Source organism: Salarias fasciatus, chromosome 8, assembly GCF_902148845.1.
Source record: "Salarias fasciatus chromosome 8, fSalaFa1.1, whole genome shotgun sequence".
Classification (NCBI taxonomy): domain Eukaryota; kingdom Metazoa; phylum Chordata; class Actinopteri; order Blenniiformes; family Blenniidae; genus Salarias; species Salarias fasciatus.
In genome coordinates this window covers 5,634,557-5,652,385 of record NC_043752.1, presented here as the reverse complement: position 1 = coordinate 5,652,385, position 17,829 = coordinate 5,634,557, and the positions used below count along the sequence as shown (strand labels likewise).

Sequence of the window (17,829 nt, the reverse complement as noted above, 5' to 3'; positions counted from 1 at the left end):
ACAAGATTCCAACGATGTCAAAATTAGATCTGCCCATGTCAAAGAAAAGTGGCCAAACGTGGTTGGTTAGATTGGACGTGTCCGTCTGTGTTGATGCAACATTTTCACAGATCAGAGATCAGAGAAGGGATGACTCTCAACTATAAAACTACCAAATCCCAGGAGAATCTGGACTGGGAGTCATGACAGTCTGGAGGAAAACATTGTTGTCACAGTTCATCTACTTGGACTTAAGCAGAGGAACTATTTACTCCAGCCGTGGGGGATCCATGCACAGTAGCAGCGGTTCTGTCACATAAACAGTGTATTCAAAAATCTGTTTTTTCTCCCATTTCCATGACGAGGACCGTTTCACCTCGGGAACCATTTTCAAAAAGCTGAATTATAAGTAGCGCAGTGGTGCAAACAGACGCCCAAAAAGACACTTTCACTTGAAAACACTGTCATGTAAACTTAACCTTAGAGGCGATGTGGGGGGTCTTCAAGGACAAAGGTTGTGAACTACTTAAAGATGGAAAGTTTCACCCGCTTGTCAGGAAGCAGAGATGTGGACAAGATGCAATAATGAAAAATAAAATTGCATACATTTAATATAAATAATAGTGAAATAGAAGAGATCTAGTTTCTGTGTCTGTACTGTAATGAAAAAAGATGTCCGCGATGCTTTGCTGGTTCCATTATCGCCACACACACACACACTGACACACACTTGCTCGACCTTGGAGACAAGCTCCTGCCATCCTGTGGGTTTTGTGGAAGAGGTTTGCGAGGCGGGGTTGGGGGGGGGGGTATGTTGAAGGAAATGATCCATCACCCTGGGTAAACTCTAAACAGCCTAATGACACGTGGCAATATAAAATGGAAAATTCAAATAAACACCAGCGGGCCTGTTTGGAGGCACTCCTGGTACAATAGCCCAAACACTGGGCATTTGAGTAATCATTACTAGTCATAACTCAGCACGCTGGAGATGTTAAATAAACAGTATACTTCTGTAAGGCATATACAACAAGGCCCAAATTTACTTTAGCCGTATCACAGGAATCTGTGAGGTAAAGGACACTCACCAGCCATGCCAGACAGTATCTTTTAATGTCATGTCACGTCTTCTCGCCCAGCGGCGGAGGCGTCCTGCTCGCCTGGTGTCTCACTACTGTAGGTGCGCCTTGGTGGCCTCCGGGCTGATTTGTGGCTGCTGCATGACATAACAAGAAACCCAAACTCTTTGGAGACCTTCAAAACTCCGTCTATACATAGCCAGGGGTGATTTACGACACATCTGTGCCTCGTAGAGCGCCGCTCCTATTTTCCTTGCGTTGCCTCTTGTGTTTTAGGAGGAAAAACAACAATCGTTTTCACTCTTTTTGAGAAAAAAAAAAAAGCATAATCCAGGGAGCGATGTGACCTCATAGGTGAAAGCCTGCAGCTAATTGGCTCCTAATTGGGTTTGATTGCACGGCTATTAGGACGCGTTGTCCATGAGCCAGGCAGGCCGAGCCCCGGGGTGGGTGGGGGCTCCCGCCTCTGCCAGACGGCGTTCTGCGGCCCAGGTGAGGTGTCACCGCGGGGCTAAGCGCCCGGCGGGGGCTCAAATTGAGGCTATTACATTACTGTGTTTCCTCAGGATAATTTCAAGCAATTTAACGGCAAAGAAGAAGAAGGAAAAAAAAAAGCATCACTTAATAAATAACGTTCTTTAAGAATTACACAGTGAAAAACTACCTCATGCTGTTGAACGGTAGTCTGTAAACTGACTGAGGTCTCGCGTCATCACATGAGAATTGAGCTTCTATTTCATAACTGAAATTTAAAACAAATAGAAAAAAAGTCTACTACAATAACATGATGGTTTCATGGTGATCAGAGTGGAATCTAAAAATCTGTAAACTTTTGGCTCGGAGGCCTGCTGAGTGCTCCACCATTCATGTTCTGAATGTTCATTCCTTCATTACTTATTCAGAATTAGTACCTGATAAAGCCAAGGGTGTCAAATGTAAGGCCCCGCGGACCTAACCGGTCCACAGTCTGACCCAATAAACCACTGAGAAACATGTAGAAATTTAAATAAAATACCTTCCCCACAACTTTTTTTAAGAGTAGAAGACACAACACAACACTGAGACTCGAGATATTTCAATCAAATATCAACATGTATGTTTTTACCTCATTATATTTCTGTGCTTACAGGTAAGGATGTTCGTCTTTATTTTCATTTTAATTGTTTGTCTTAATTTAAACTTTAAAATTTAAATTTAAAGGTAATTATGGCATTATTAAACACTCAAGATGAAGTTGGGCTGACTGTGGCCCCTAAACTAAAATACGTTTCACACCTCTGCAATAAACGAATGAGGCAAACGAACTACGAACACACAGAAAAGGGAAGTTTATATTTATTGAAAGCATCACAGTTATTGTAGATACAGACTAATGATAATGACCTGAGTTAGTTCAGGATTAATGCAGCTCTCCTCCTCCAGTAAACAGGAGATAAGTGAAATAATAACTGTTAGGTAAACAGCTCTGGCTAATATTCAAGCTAATAGCAGCAGCATTCTCCAGCAGCTCGGGGATCTGTTTGATTTCATCGTGTTTCTTTTCTGGTTCTCTTTCTGTTTCTTTCAAATATCAGATATCACAGGAATAATGAGAGACTTTCTTGAAATTTTGCAAAAGTGAGGAATATTTGAGTTCAGCCTGTAAGCTGAGGCCACCACTTCCAGCAGGAGAAATCCAGGGTCAGGGGTCAAGGGGATGAATTTTCTCCCATTTTTTTTTTGTGGTAATGTTAAAAATAAAGGATAACATTTTTACTTTTTAAACAAAAAAAGATTCAAAATATGTGTTTCAAAGAAAATGTCATGAAGACAGATTAGGTTTCTAAGATAATTTTAGTTCTGTCATGACAGCGTTCTTCCATCTATCCCAGAAACGTCCTCTGCTGGTGGTGTCGGTGGCAGATTGGCCACGCCCCCTGCTCTCCGTCCACTCTGTCAGGACGTTGCTCTCGCTCGCTTCCTTATCTCCACCACGATGATCCATGAGCCACGTCCGTGACGCACAAACATGATTTACAGAACCTGAAACTTTTCTAAAACAAAAGCGATGTGTTTTCACTTGAGACGTTGTCATGTAAACGTGACCTCAGCTCGTGTTTTCTCTTCAAAGCAATCTCTCAGGAATCATGGGATGCCGTGACATCAGATTTAAAAGGAACTGATTCGTTTTGTTCTGTTTGAATGAAAACAGACCAAATAAAGCGTGTTTCAATAATAAAAGTATATTGCAGTCTCCGTATTCCATTCATGTTCGTTTGTCCCACATGATAGGTAACGAGTTGTTATGTAAGCTTCGATGTGACCTCGACTTCCAATCATCTCTACAATATCAAGACAAGATGTGCCGGTTATCTTATTCAAAACAAAGTTCATACATCCAAGGACCTCAATTAGCTCCCAGTAATATGTGTGAAAAAAAAAAAAAAACCTCTTTTCATTGATGTCATTCTGTTGGTCCCCTGGCAGCCATTACTAACCCAATATCCTGTTTCAGAGAGAGCGAGCCTCCAGCATGTTGCCTTTGGCCCCGGACCAAATCGCAAAAGTATGAAAATTACCCATCCAGTCATGGCCCGCAGCTCTTTAAAAGCCATCAGCGTTCCTTTTGACAAACCTCGGCTCACGGGCCAGACATGACTGGCAGGGCACGACGCTGCCCACCGCCGTCGCCGACCGCAAGCCCTCCCTCCGCTCCCTCTCGGCGAGAGGGAGCGGAGGGAGGGCTTGCGGTCGGCGGTGCGAGCGGGGGTCGCTTCGAGCCGCTCGTACGGCGGCGCAACTCAATGACCGCACAGCCTGGTGATTACAGCCGCGCACCGAGGCCCAGATAAACAGCGCCGGCTTCCTCTCGGCCCGTTATCAGCTTTCTCATACACTCGCTGGCCCGGCCGCGCTCAGCGTGTCACATCCCTCTGGAGTGTTGGGGCCCAGAAATAGCTTGACATGTTGTCTCTGGGTGTGATCCGGCTCTCTTTTTGAGAGCCTCGCACTTTTGCTTTTCCTTCCACTGCAGCCGGACACTCCGGACGCAGCTCGGCTCCGGGAGCTCCGCTCGCAACTTTCGAGTCCTTCGCAATAACGGGCTTGTCAGTGAAGTTTGATGACGCTTTCACAAATGCAGCATTGCCTCATTACTGACAAACACCACCAGAGGTCGAGCGAAAAACAGCCAATTATATGAACTCAGATCCTACTCAAAGTTCACCGTTGTCAAAGCGGTTCAAGTATGATTAATGCCGCGGCTCTCGGCGTGAAGTGAACGAATGAATCAAGGCTCGGTCCGAAACCGGGTGAAGGGAGAGCATCGCCGCGGAGCGTTCGGGATTACTGGCATTCCCCGGGGGCTGAGGTATTCGTCGGATTCCTCGGACACATTCATGCAGGAACAGCGTCAGGTGTCAGGTGCTGCTCTCGGCGCTGCCAGTTCATCAGGTTGTGATGGTCATTAGCGGCGTCGGAGCCTTGGCAGCGCGCAGGAGGCTTTTGAGTGGCAACTGGCACTCCCCCAGGAGCTTGGCTTTTTGTTTCTCTTTTCACCCAAACAGATGTTTGCCTTTATGAATTGTGGCATCTCCTCAGAACCAGACTTTGCGTCACGCTTCTCGGTCAGGCCAGCTCTGCCAGGAATGCCTTGGACTCAGAATACAAAAGCTATCTCGCTGCACAACTCTTACAAACTGATGTCAGAACTGTGGTTAAGGGTAACCGGATGCAGCATAACTGACACTGTCCACTTGCGGTCTCTGCATCATGTTTTGACGGCCGCTTTGACGCCTGTTTATTAATGAAAGCTTTTGTTTGAAATCTGATAGCCGCCCCGTTAGCTGTGTTTTTCACTCCAGCCAGTCGGTTTAGCTTGGCATTTCACCGTTGCATGTATGAGCTCATTGTCAGGCACACAAGTCATTCAAGCCGGTGTTTATCTCCCGGACATGTGTGAGGCTCTCAGAGGGCATGTGTGTGTTAAAAGGAGCTGTCGGTGTGTTATACTGGAGCCCCCTCCTGTGGTAATTGACAGTGCTATGATTGTGGGTTACACACCGTCGAGCAGGCTTCATGTTTCATGCAGTGTGTGTGTGTGTGTGTGTGTGTGTGTGTGTGTGTGTGTGTGTGTGTGTGTGTGTGTGTGTGTGTGTGTGTGTGTGTGTGTGTTAATGCCCTACCACCCTCAATAGACATTTTGCAGATGGCCGATGTATAGTTTTACAGTTTTACCTCGCTGATTAATCCAATTTATTAGGATTATTTTTATAGTTTTAGGCTTGTTTTCATTTTATTTTTTGGAATTTTGATAGGTTTGATCCGTTTACCATCTCATAACTAACTCTTGACTCATTAAAATGACAGAACAGGGCGAGTTCCACTAAATCCTCAAATAACAAGCAGTTTTTGGCATCCTCTGGAGGCCCAGCATGTCGTTACAGAGATCCTCCACAAGAGGTTGTTGCACTGCAAAGAGTTAAACAAAAACTTTCTTTTAGTTTAGCCAAAAGTTACTACTTTACAAAATTAATCATAACTTACCTATCCTTTTCTAATGAGCACTTACCCACAGTTTTCTGAGCAAATTTACATCATTTTAAAGCATTGTTTTGTCCATGCTTGGTTTGGTCGTTCTCTCGGCCTTTCACTGTCTTGCTTATAATGCACGGTTTGTTGTCAACATCGGTTTTTACACTTCAGTACTCAGCATCTAATTCTCAACACCTCGACCCACTGTTTCTAAGTTCTGAATAAAAAACAGAAGTCTGAATAATAACTTCTTGCTCTGAACTCTGGACAGCCCCGGGAACACGTTGACCCACTGGTTTCTCATGACATGAACTAGTTCCAACTCGTGCTGCCAAAATGTCTTCGACCACTCGAGGCCTTGACTCCTCAAGACTTCAGAAGATGTTCTGTTGTATCCATCACCAAAACGTTTAAAGGAGATCCTGCAAATTGTTGAACTGGTGAATGAAAAACCTTTGTCTTCAACTTAGGCCCTATTTTACACAATTTAAGTTGCGTTCTCCTCCTTCTACATGGAGATGAAGTTGGAGCATTTTTGAAAAGTTCTGATTCCCACTTCTGAAGCTCTCTTTCTTCCCTACTGCCCCAAAATAATCTGGACTCAAAAGCCATTGTCATCCATGATTCGGATTCCTCGGTTGCCTCCCTAAAAGCCCATTTCTGCATCCATGAGCACATAATGAGGGCTGAAGATGGGTTGAGCACGGATGGCCCTGAAGTCATGACTAATCACTGCAGACGAGACCCAACAAAACAACAAGATATGTAAATTTGGGGATGTTCAGACCAACTCCTGATGTCATTGTAATGAAATAATGGTTCTGCTCAGTTCCTCAGGGGTCAACATTAAGGTGAACTGCGTGCCTTAGCATATTGAGCTACCAAAGGAAAAACTGATGAATTCTAGAGCAAAACTACAGACAGAAGGCATATCGAGAGCGTTTGCTCATCAGGTGTACGTGGAGTCCAGACATCCTGGACACGAATCAAGAACAAGTCATTGAGAAACTTAAGTTCGAAATCCTGGAATGTCTGCAAAGGCCCGCGGTGTTGACGTTGCGCGAGTCGGCTAACATGCGTCGGAGTACGTGAGTGACTCATCGCCGCCGTACATGTTTGCTCGTCTGACACTTGGCCACCCTCCAGGCCGTGAAGTCAGTCGAGCTCGGCTTCAGAGGAATGAGGATGTGTCGATGGACAGTTTAGGCTGAATACCAACTCCGTTATTTCTCCTGAACGGAATCCAACTGGGCTCTCTCTCTCATGCTGGTGCTGATACACATCTGAAAGCAATAAAGCGAGGAAGAGAGGGGGACCGGCAAATTGTACATGGTGAAAGAAGAATTTTAACAAGTTCATAAATACGTTTTTATACTGTACCTGTTTACAAGGTTTTATGTGGAGCTGGAACGGGGTAAAGTCTACGCGGCGAGCTGATGCCAGCCCAACAAAAGAAAGCTTCAAGACAGTTACCTTCAGGAACTTTTAATATTCTGTGGTGTAATCCATATTCATGCTTTGAGATTGAGCTAACGTGGACGCAGATGTTGGGAGAGCATTCCAGAGTACCTGAGGACAAGATGACTGCATCTGCTTTGCATCCATTAGATAACAGTATTGGATGTTTGTGGTGAGATGATTGTGTTGAACTCCGTACAACATCTTTATTTAACTGTTGCTAAATGTCAGTGCTCTCTTGTTTGCAGCCTGGAGTGAGGTCGTCTCCTGGATTACTTGAACTTCACTGACATCTCCTGGTGAATGTGTAGAAGTGCAGCACTATTGGAAAAACTCCAGCCATGAACTGACATATTCATACAGCAATCCAAGGTAACTCTTGACCAGTGAACACATTTATTCCTTCATGTGTGGCTTTATAGGAGTGTCAAACATATTTCAGTTCAGGATCCAATTATAGCCTAATTTCACCTTGAGGAGGCCGCACAAGTAAAAAAGTGCCATAACCTTTAAATTTAACTTGGTGGGCTGGATTGAAGCCTCTTGTGGACCAGTTTTGGTCCGTGGGCCCTCTATTTGAGAACCCTGAGATCTAGACATCTGATGAGATGGTTTCTTTGTAGTTTAAATACACTCACAGCCACATTTAAAGGTGGGAAAGCCACATTTAAAGCCTCTGCCCCTTATTTGGGCCGCAGCCCGCCATCTGAGTCTGAGGGGTCTGGACTGGAGAGGGTCCCTGGTATCAGGCAGAAGGTGGCGTCCACCCCGGAACCGAACACACGGACTTTTATGGGGCTAATAAACGCATTTATAGAGGAGCCGTCGTGTGTCGGCTCCAGGACGAAGAGTCTCTTCGACAGCTCGGCTGGTTTGGCCACGGCGAGCGGTGTGACTCATCGGACTGTCGACCAGCACTGATAAACTGCTCAAAATAAATAACTAACCCTCTGGTGATGTAGTCAAGATTCATGGTTTTATGCTAAAAAAAGGACTTTGTTATGATTAGATGGCGGTTTTAACGTCTCACAGCTGTCTCAGGTCTTCAGGTTCAGTGTAGTGAAGAGACAGATCGTGTTCGGAATACGTATTACGTTATATATCGTATTATTCACAGTGAAACAAAACTGAACTGAAACTGACGACACGGAAAACAGACAAGACAGAGGAATACAAAGAATTGAAAGCATGATAAACAACGATGCAGACAAAATAGAAGGCTAAAAAGTGGTGTTAACTCAAAGATCAGATCGGTCCCAACAGCTTGGCCATCTTTAGATTCTGTCTTTCCCACATTAGGATGTAAGGCGGACGATGAGACTCGTATGGGGTCAATACCAATGAAAGATTCAGACATCTCACATGAATAGTGTAAAAGTAATGATTTGTGGAGCTTTCATCATTCATTGAAGACAAACCGGGAGTCATGTTCAAAGCCTGGATGTGTGTGTGTGTGTAAAACTCCCCGTTTGCTATTTTAACAAAAGTCATATTAAATTTAGAGAGAATCTTTGTACAAATCAAGTTTGGAAAACTTTCCGTCCAGAATTAACCTACATATGACCAGTATTGAACATTTCCAACAGATAAATTAGATGTTTTATTCCTCTTGATAGGGATTCCACTAAAAACACACTAAATTACCAAGTTGTACATCTGATTTCAGTTGCCTGACCTCTTGTTGAGATTTGTTTGACAATTTTTTAAACAAGCATGTCAAAAATAATGAGTTATTTCAGTCATTTTGACTCATTTTCTTTAACTCTTTTCTTTTTTCCACTTTTTTGTGGTTTAATCAACTTTAGCAACATCAGCCCTTTTGGTAATTTTGGCATTTGTTTTTTTCAACGATTTGCCATTTTAGAACTTTAAATTTTTATTTGTTTTTGTTAGTATTTGGACTCCTTCAGGCATTTGAGTTTGTGTGTGTGTGTGTGTGTGTGTCCATCAACCCTCTTTTTTACACCGTTCTTTTAAACAGTAGATAAGACACCTTTCTAAAATGTGTTGTGAAAGTGCATACATTTAAAAAAATATTTATTTTTTCATATATTTTTTTTGAAAGCTTCAAGGAGCCACCATAGCAGAAGTAAAGAGCCATCTGTGACACCAGAAACTGAAACAGTCCTCCTCAGCTGTGGTTCATGTGTATTAAAAGTTCTGTCTGTAATGATTCTGGACAAACCTGTAAAATTTTGTCACTATTAAAAGTCCCTAGGTTCAGACATTAATGGTTAATAAAGAACATCCAGGGAGTCATTCCCCCTGCTGCTGCTCTACGCTGTCACTTTAATTCTCTTGGCTCTTTTAAAGATCGCTGTGAAGCAAACGCTGCTGGTTTATGTATTTCACAGTCTGGCCACTCAGCTGGACTCGGCCAGCAGCTCCATCATATCAGCGAGCAGGCGGCCCCGTTTGATCCTCCAATGGAAAGTCTGGCTGCGATAGCTCTCTTTGGTCTGTCGTCTTAATCTTCAAGGCCTCTCAGAGGAACCGAACCTCCTCGGTTTCTGCTTCTGGACTATCGGAAAGACTTACACCTTCTGTCGGACTCACACACACACACAGACACTTTAACGCAAACCTCCATGAAACAAAAGACGTGAAAGAAAAACATTTGATGTCATGCCGCTGATAATCCTGCTCCACATCACACATCAGAAATCCCCAGCGCTCATTGGTGTGCGTTGCCAGTGAAATCCTATCAAACAGCTGATTGTTTCTCAAAATGACAAAGGAACACACACAGAGACGGCTTCCAGGGCTCTGCAGTGTTATTTTAAACTTTTGTCCTGCCCTTTTGTCCCACAAGTTGACTTGAGCTTTATCATAAGTAGAAATTACAGAAGGATCAAGGAATTTAAGTCCTTGGTTTCTTGTCCTTTCCAATACATGTCGTTATTGGACTTCCACAAATTGCTGCAGAGAACTTTCTGTCCTTGAGTTTTGTACTAAGAGAAATAGTCTTGTTGGTTTGTAAAGCTCATGGCGAAATTCAAGGCCTCTTCTTCGGTTTTAGGAGATTTCACATAATCTTCCTGCGTTAAAAAAGCCATCCACAGTTAGGGAGGCACTGACGCTGCAGAGATCATCAGAGATTAAACAGAACAACCTTATTTAATAGGCGCAGCATTGACATCATGTGGTCAAGTCTGGAAATTACAACTTTCTCAGCCAAGGAATGTAAGAAAGCACTCCTAAAACCTTCAGCAGCTACACACTTGGAATTAAAAGATCACTGAATAAGATGTAAGAGGTGAAAGATCATGCAGTACTTCTTGAGAAACCAATGAAATGAAACGGATCCTCGAACTAACTTGCCTCTAATTTACAGCAGCTGTGGCTGAACTGCTCTGTTATCCTCATCACGTCTGCAGAAGAGGAGCAATCTGCTGGTCGTTTCTCCTTGAATTTCTGCCCAGTGGCCACTGCTTGAAAATGCTTAAAGCTGTCAAGTCATTACTTTTTCTGAGTTAATTAATTGCACAATATATCTGAATTTATTGTCATTAATCACAATTTGCAGTCATATGCAAATTTCAATCATTATGAATTTGCAGAGCATGAATGCACAATGCATGGAAATATAATTTAACACAGTTCAGTTGTTCTTTTTCAAAATGTATATTGGATATATTGCAGTCTTTATTAGAACAAAAACTCATTTTTGGTTTACATCATGAGACACATCCATTTATTTAAATGTATACTCTACCTTCCATTTCACTGAAATGGTCGGTCACCATGTTGCGTTTTCCAGACTTGATCCGTGTCTTTTCACTGCTCAGCAGGGCTGGACTGCTGAAATAGCCTTAGCCCATTGTGTTGCGGGTGTAAGATGTGACCCTGCCACAGCAACTTAACCTTGCACGTGGACCCACGTGTTTTCTCACATACTCAAAACCCACCTCTGACCAGTGACTGGAAAACACATCCCTGAGATGGTCTCACTAAGAAGCGAGGCCAACAGTACATTCTATTTGTCACAGCAGCTCCAGTCAGCAGCGCACTTTGTCATACCAGGATAGCTGCAAAGACCTGTTGACAGAGCCAATAATGTCATTATTTTCCCCATTTTGAATGTGATAAATCTATTACTGTAACACTTATACCCATTTTTAATTGTGATCATGTAAATTATGTAATACTTTTAGCCATATTTAAGAGCAAAAAGTGCTTTTTTGCAGGTTTTGAGTAGTTTTCTTATCAAAAATAAATATTGTAGGTGGCAGACTCTTCATATTTATTCGAGGATACAAACTACAAAAATTCATTTACTATTTAATCACACTATGTACAAAATTATTACATTACTGGCTGCAGCATCAGTGTGCAGAAACCTTTATCAAATTGAAATAGTTTAGTCTTTGTGGGGTCTTGATGTTTCGTGCCACAGGACCAGAAAGAACCCTTTGTGGGTCCATTCTTGGCCCACTGGCCTTATGTTAGTCACCCTTTTTTACCACCTGTTTCGGTCATTTCAATACAATCCCAGCCGTCACTTTAATTGTATGGCCACACTTTGACAACAGGTCCTACTGAAAGTCAAACAAAGGAGAACAATAGTGGGTCAGCTCCGGTTTGTCCCCCCAGCAACATTAACCCAAACACCGCGTTTCCATGGAGGCCGCAACACAACCGCGGCTCTCGAGTGAGACAGCGAGCCGGGGCAGCAGCAGCGCAGAGCGGGGACATGGAGGAGACGCCTCCCGCGGAGGACCAGCGGCTGGATTTCATAGCGAACTACGTGCTGAGGACGTTCAAGCTCAAGCAAGACAAATGGCAGAAGTGTGTGTCGGCGGAGGAGAACCGCCAGGCGCTGCTGGGGTTCCTGGACCGGGCCGAGCAGCGGACTCTGGTGGTGTGTGTGACCGCGGCCGGGCTGCTGCAGGCGGCCGCCTCGTTCGCGGAAGCCGGCGGGAGCTCGAAGAGCAAGGCGGTGTACTTCATGAAGGCCGGAGGGGCCGCGCTCCGCCCGGAGACCATGAGGGAGTGCGTGGTGTGCGGGGACCTGTCCTACACCCCCCTGCAGCAGTTCTCTGCCCTGGTAGAGGAGGTAAGCAGCATGAAGGAAAAAAAAACAGTTAATTATTGTTCGGGGAAAGTTAAGGTCTGTGAACTTTTAAACATTATAAATCAGGGCAGTCAAAACTTTGAGTGCTCGAGGTTCCAAGTGCAGTGTTACCAGCTCCTCAGTAACAAACAAAAATGTAATTAAACAGAGAAGAACATACCCTCGAAACATTAAAACGGAAAATACTTTTGTGTGGACAGAGGACCAAGCTGGATTGCTATTACAGATGAATGTCAACACTAACACTACCAAGTCCCTGGAGAATATGGACAGAGTCATGTCCATAGACATAAAATACTTAATATATTAGAATAGAAAAGACCTACATTATGATCATGCTGCTCTGGAGGCCGCCATTGTTGTTATTGTCCAGCTACTCACACATGCGCAGGACTGTTTTTCGCTAGCTATAGTGCGCATGCGCGGTAGCAACAATTCAGAAGCGCTTTTCAGTCAGAGATGGCGCGTGAGCATTTTCAAAAAGTTGCGTTGTCATTGGTTTTAGGCACCGTTGTTTGTGTAAATCGGCACCCAAAACGCCGTGGAAAGCTTCTGTTGTCTTTGGAAATGCCATGTAAACAAGGACACAACACAATAATATGTGTAATTTGTAGTCACCAACCTTTCTGAATGTGAGCGCAATGTTAAGGCTTTTTAATCAAGTTGATCTCAACAACAGTTTTTAAATAAGCGTCTGACGTTTTAACAGTCCATTCCAGGAAGCGAGGGGTGAATTTCTGATTTCTTTGTTTAAAAAAAATAAAAAGTGCATTAATAAAGCCAGATTGCCTCTCTTTCATTTCAACCTTCCAAAAAAATACACGCCTTGGTTTATGGGCCCACAAACACTTGTGAACCACTCTTTATTTGGCATATAATTTGAGTTTACAAGTAAATTTGATTCATGCAACACACTCAACTCAAAAAAAATCAAGGCTGCAAATTAGAGCGACTACTCCTCTCCACTGAAATTCCAGACGGTCTGTTTTGAGTTAATCAGTCACTATTTAAGCCTGGTGTTTTCAACTAGAAAGCTTCACTGCACAGGACAGAATGGCAGTTTTCAGTCATCGTGCAGAGCTTCATATAACACCTGTAGCTTTTACAATTGTACAATTTTATGTTAAAATTGTTTGTGTTGGACAGCAGAGACTCTTTCACATTGTCATTTTCCTAAAGATTGAGTGAGTAAAAATAAAGACTTTAAAAGAATGTTTGAATATTTTTTTAACTGTCTGCACGAGTTCAACAAAAGAAAGTTAAACAAACATTTGCATTTGTTGCCAACCATGCTTATTTGTTATGAAATTATTAAAAAGTAATTTAGAAAGTTTAACAGAAGTTTACAGTTCTTTGTTTTTCACTAATAAATACAACTGACTTTTTGTATTTGTAGAAAAACTGTAGCTGGAAGTTAAAAGCCTGTCCTATTCATCAGACTACTCTAAACTTATATTTATGTATTGTGATTTTAATCTTTGATAAAATGAAATTTGCTCACTTAATGCTTGAGACTTGTTCCAAGCCAGGGATGTTGATTTTTGTTCTGGGTAAATATACAGCCCAATTTCCTCTTGAATGCGAGGCCATAATAACCTTGAAATGTAAACTCTAAGTCTTTCTTTGTTGTGGCACAGAGTATATGCAATGAAATTTTATTTATTTATTTTTCTTCACAAAACAAAGTAATTACTACTGAAAATGACTACAATCTCAACATAGAGTGAATTTTTATGATAAATTCTGGTGTGTGCATTCAGGGAAATGTAAAAAATAAACCTTCAATTAGCTCTTGCATTATGTATGACTGTTGGCAGCTGCATTTGAGCCTCTTGTGGCCTGACTTTGGCCTCTGGGCCTTATGTTTGACACCCCTGGTGTAACCTATTTGTCCTCAATGCGACCTCCTCGTTACCTGAAAAGTGGGCTTCATGTGAGACGCTTGCCTCCTTCAGGTCGTGGCCCCACTGCTCTCCAACAGTCAGAACCACACAGGCTGGCCCCAGGTGGTCTCTCAGGACATCCTGCACCACGTGCACTCCCTCCAGAACAGCGTGTACGTGGTGTCCGGACGGGTCCAGGGCAGGACTCTGCTGCCTCTCCCCGTGGGCTCAAACGGAGCGCAGCAGGCCGACAAAAGGTAAGCAAACAGCCGCGACCCAGAGTGTGGCGTCCATGCATCATTCCGGATAACAGTGTCTGTGAAAACACCACAGCGGGGAAGTCAGGAGCGTCATCCACTCCCTGGAGTCCGCCGTGATCGAGTGGAGCCATCAGATCCGCTCCATCCTGAAGAAAGACTCCTCAGAGGCCCTGCTGGAAGGCAAGAAGCCCACCCCTCACACAGAGCTGCTCTTCTGGAAGAACAGGTCAGCACCTCCACCCCCTCCCCCCACACCACACCACCGCCGCTGGATCTCAAACTTCCCTTCTCTTGGAAACTTCTCCTGCTGATACTAATTGCTCAGCTTTCAGAGCACCCGTGCTGTCAAGTGAAAAAATGTAATTTGCTGCCCAACGCTCGCTTTACTCCTCTGTTCGAGTAAATGTGCCCTTGTCAGCAGGATTAGAGCTATCGTCTACTTTTATCACTTGTTATGTGCCGAACAAATGAGAGAGAACGCGCACAGTTTCAGCATGCACACACCTTAAATCAGATTAACTACATTTACACTCACTTTAGATTATTATACAATGAACAGCTGGACAGACGTTATTCATTGTATATCTGAAGAAGAAAATATCAAAAAAATGGAATCAGTTTATATAAGACAAAAAATAGTCTCATGTTAAGATAATGAATGTGAGTCTGTTTGGGCAACTTAGTGCCACATCTCGGTCCCACTCCTGACAAATTCTAACATCCACATGCATTCATATGCATAAGCGGAAGAGTGTATACCACCTTCTCACAAATGTTTAATGAGAAAAATGAAGTAGTGCAAAGTCGGGCTTCACAATATTCTGGACATTCATGATATAAACAGAGATGGGGACTTGAGTCATGTGACTTACGTGCATAATGTGTTTGTGTGATCTTAACAGCAGCTGTGAGGAAAAGCTCGAGGTAATGCATGCAGTTCCTCAGCCTTTTGGTAGGGGGCGCTCCAGAGTCCAGACACTCTGAATGCTACAGCAGCAGAGGAAGAAACCGGCGTTAAAGCCTTGATGACGGATTAAAAATCAAACAAAAGAACAAACTATTTTATAAACTGGGCTTCACTTTAAACAGGAGGGGATAATTCAAGAATTTTTTATCCAGAAGCATGTGAGTATAAACTCCATACATAAAGACAAGATCTTAATAACTTTTTTTTTAATGAATTGTGCATCATATGGTCGAAATACTAACATTTGCTGGGAACCCCACCACCAGACTGATACCGGGAAAACAGTTAAGTCATAAAGTCAGTCTGTAACTGCTGTTTTTGTAAGGATATAGGTGTAAAAAGGCGAAAAACAGTCCAGATCAGAGCATTTCTGGAAAAAGATTAAGAGTTCATATGACATGGCGGCCATGCAGACGCTAGACTCCCAAAGCTCACTGTGCCAGCAATGTGACGGCAATGCGGATGTACAGCAATAACGGGTGGCTGAAAGGTTTGCAAGGGTTGAAGTAGAAGAAGATGGTGCTGTAAGGCCACATTACTTCATTTAGTTCGGAAATGCATTGGAGATTGGCATGTCCAAACTGTTTGGAGTTTTTTTTTTTTTCTTTTACTCTGGACAGTTTGGGTTCTGGACATTCCATGTTGACTTCAGTGTTTTTTTTTTTTTTTGTTTTGTTTTGTTTTTTTTGCTGGATTGGATAAAATTTTCGTTGACGCTTTTTTCTGTTTCGGATTCAAACTCCCCACCGCTGGATGAAACTATCATCAGTAAGTTGTTCCATATTCAGTGTTTGTGCTGACATGGGCTAAGCATGTCATAGATGCTGGCTGCCTAGCCTTTTTCTTAAATCTCTAAATAGTTCTCATTACTGTTTGTGTTATGGTCCTTCTTGTCTGCTTGGTTATTGCATTAATGACAGGCCACAACAATCATGGCGCTGTCCATGGTGCTGAACTAGCCTATCGGCAGATGTGGCGCTGGTCGCTGTTTGATGATAAATCCATGGCGCTGTCCACGGTGCTGAAATTGCGCAACTTGTGCCGCACAATTAATCTGCACTCCCTCCGTTTTACCCTCATGTCTCTGGTTCCCATGATTTTCTCATAATTAAAGCTAATTGATCAGTTGTGTCATTACAGGCTCTCACTGCAGTGTTCAATGTTGGATTTACTTTGTTTTATGTGACATCTGGCCGTTCATGAAGCACATTCAGTCTCTTTGTTGTTCTATGATTTTCTATATTTTGTTGGTTAAAACGGTGATATTTCCTTTTTGTTTCTGAAGCTAAGGCCGTTCATTCACTACTTTTTTGGCAATGGCCAAATATACCTAAGATGAAGCTATGTGGTACATTTTTCATGCAGTGAAAATTGATTCAAAGGTTGAAAAAGTAAACTTTGTGAGAAGGAAGTACCTAAAAAAATGGTTAAAATTGTGTAACCTAAATAAATAAAATTTGAAAGTTGGCTAAACCCTGTTTGAGATAGACTAAATGAAGTACTGGTTCGAAAATTGAGTAGTTACAAGCAAAAAACACCATTAATATTGCTTAAAATCAGACCATGACATAGATATGTTTTTTAAAACTTAGCAACGTAAGTAGATACAACAGGACAAATAGATGAAATACTGTCAAAACAGTCCATGAAATTAAGGTGACTTTACCGAGACTTGACTAGTCTTGACTTGCCCTAGAAAAAAAAACTGATTTGGGACTTAAATTTCTTCAATCTTGAAAGTTAAGACTTCAGACTTACTTCAGACTTTCACATGTTTGACTTGGTCCCATTTTAGTTTACATTTTAATTTTAAGTCCCAGTTTACATATTTGAACAAAAACAAAACAAAAACAGACTGATATGTGGTAGTATTTCAATACATTGTGCATTCTTGAGGTTCAAAATGACAGAATTGTATTAATGACTTACCAATGGTGGTGTAAATTAGGGGTGAGTGCACTGTAAAGGACCAGACATTAACGTCATTGAATTAAATGCAAATGTTTCTTGCTAATCATATCGTTATTGCAGTACTTAATCACATTTTTTGTTTGATATCCTGCTCAAGCAAATGATAAGTCTTTTAATGTAAAAATGCAGGAAATCTAGCAAACAAGAAAAAATATAATACTTAGACTGTGAGTTGGGCTTCACAATATGTGGCAAATTTCTAGTTCATCATGACATCAACATGTAATAAATCATATTTTATATTCATGCATGCTCTGTCAAGTGAAAATGACGAATTATTAAACATTAAAGAAAGTTGTGACCTTCTCAAAAACGACTGGCATAAATTATGTTAGTGTCATTTATGTGAAAAGACAAATCTCAGCACAATGACATTGACGTCATCTGCATTCAGGTTTCTCGCAAATCATGTTCACCTCATCTTTCAGCTCTAATTAATTTTATGAGTTGTTTTTCATGTTGAAAGATCTGCTTTAACTGAAGTATTTGTCGGGATGCAGTAATACCTCATCGAAGTGCAAATAAAAACACTAAACTTTAGTTACTTGTAAAGCACCTTTCAATTGCTTGTAGAACTGTGTTGAGGTCTGAGGGGAACTTTTCTAGTGCTGGCTCCCACTGACTGCTATTTTCAACCGTCTTGTCT

The 17,829-nt window shown here is 42.4% G+C and overlaps 1 protein-coding gene across 1 annotated transcript in view; it reads left to right on the top strand.

Moving 5' to 3' along the window:
- Positions 1-11,721: 11,721 nt before the first annotated feature.
- dnah9 (dynein, axonemal, heavy chain 9) overlaps positions 11,722-17,829 on the top strand; it is a 138,134-nt gene continuing 132,026 nt past the window's right edge. The window contains exons 1-3 of the mRNA XM_030098214.1: positions 11,722-12,084; positions 14,058-14,242; positions 14,319-14,471. Of these exons, the coding sequence (XP_029954074.1) occupies positions 11,722-12,084; positions 14,058-14,242; positions 14,319-14,471 (701 nt within the window). The remainder of the gene's footprint in view (positions 12,085-14,057; positions 14,243-14,318; positions 14,472-17,829) is intronic.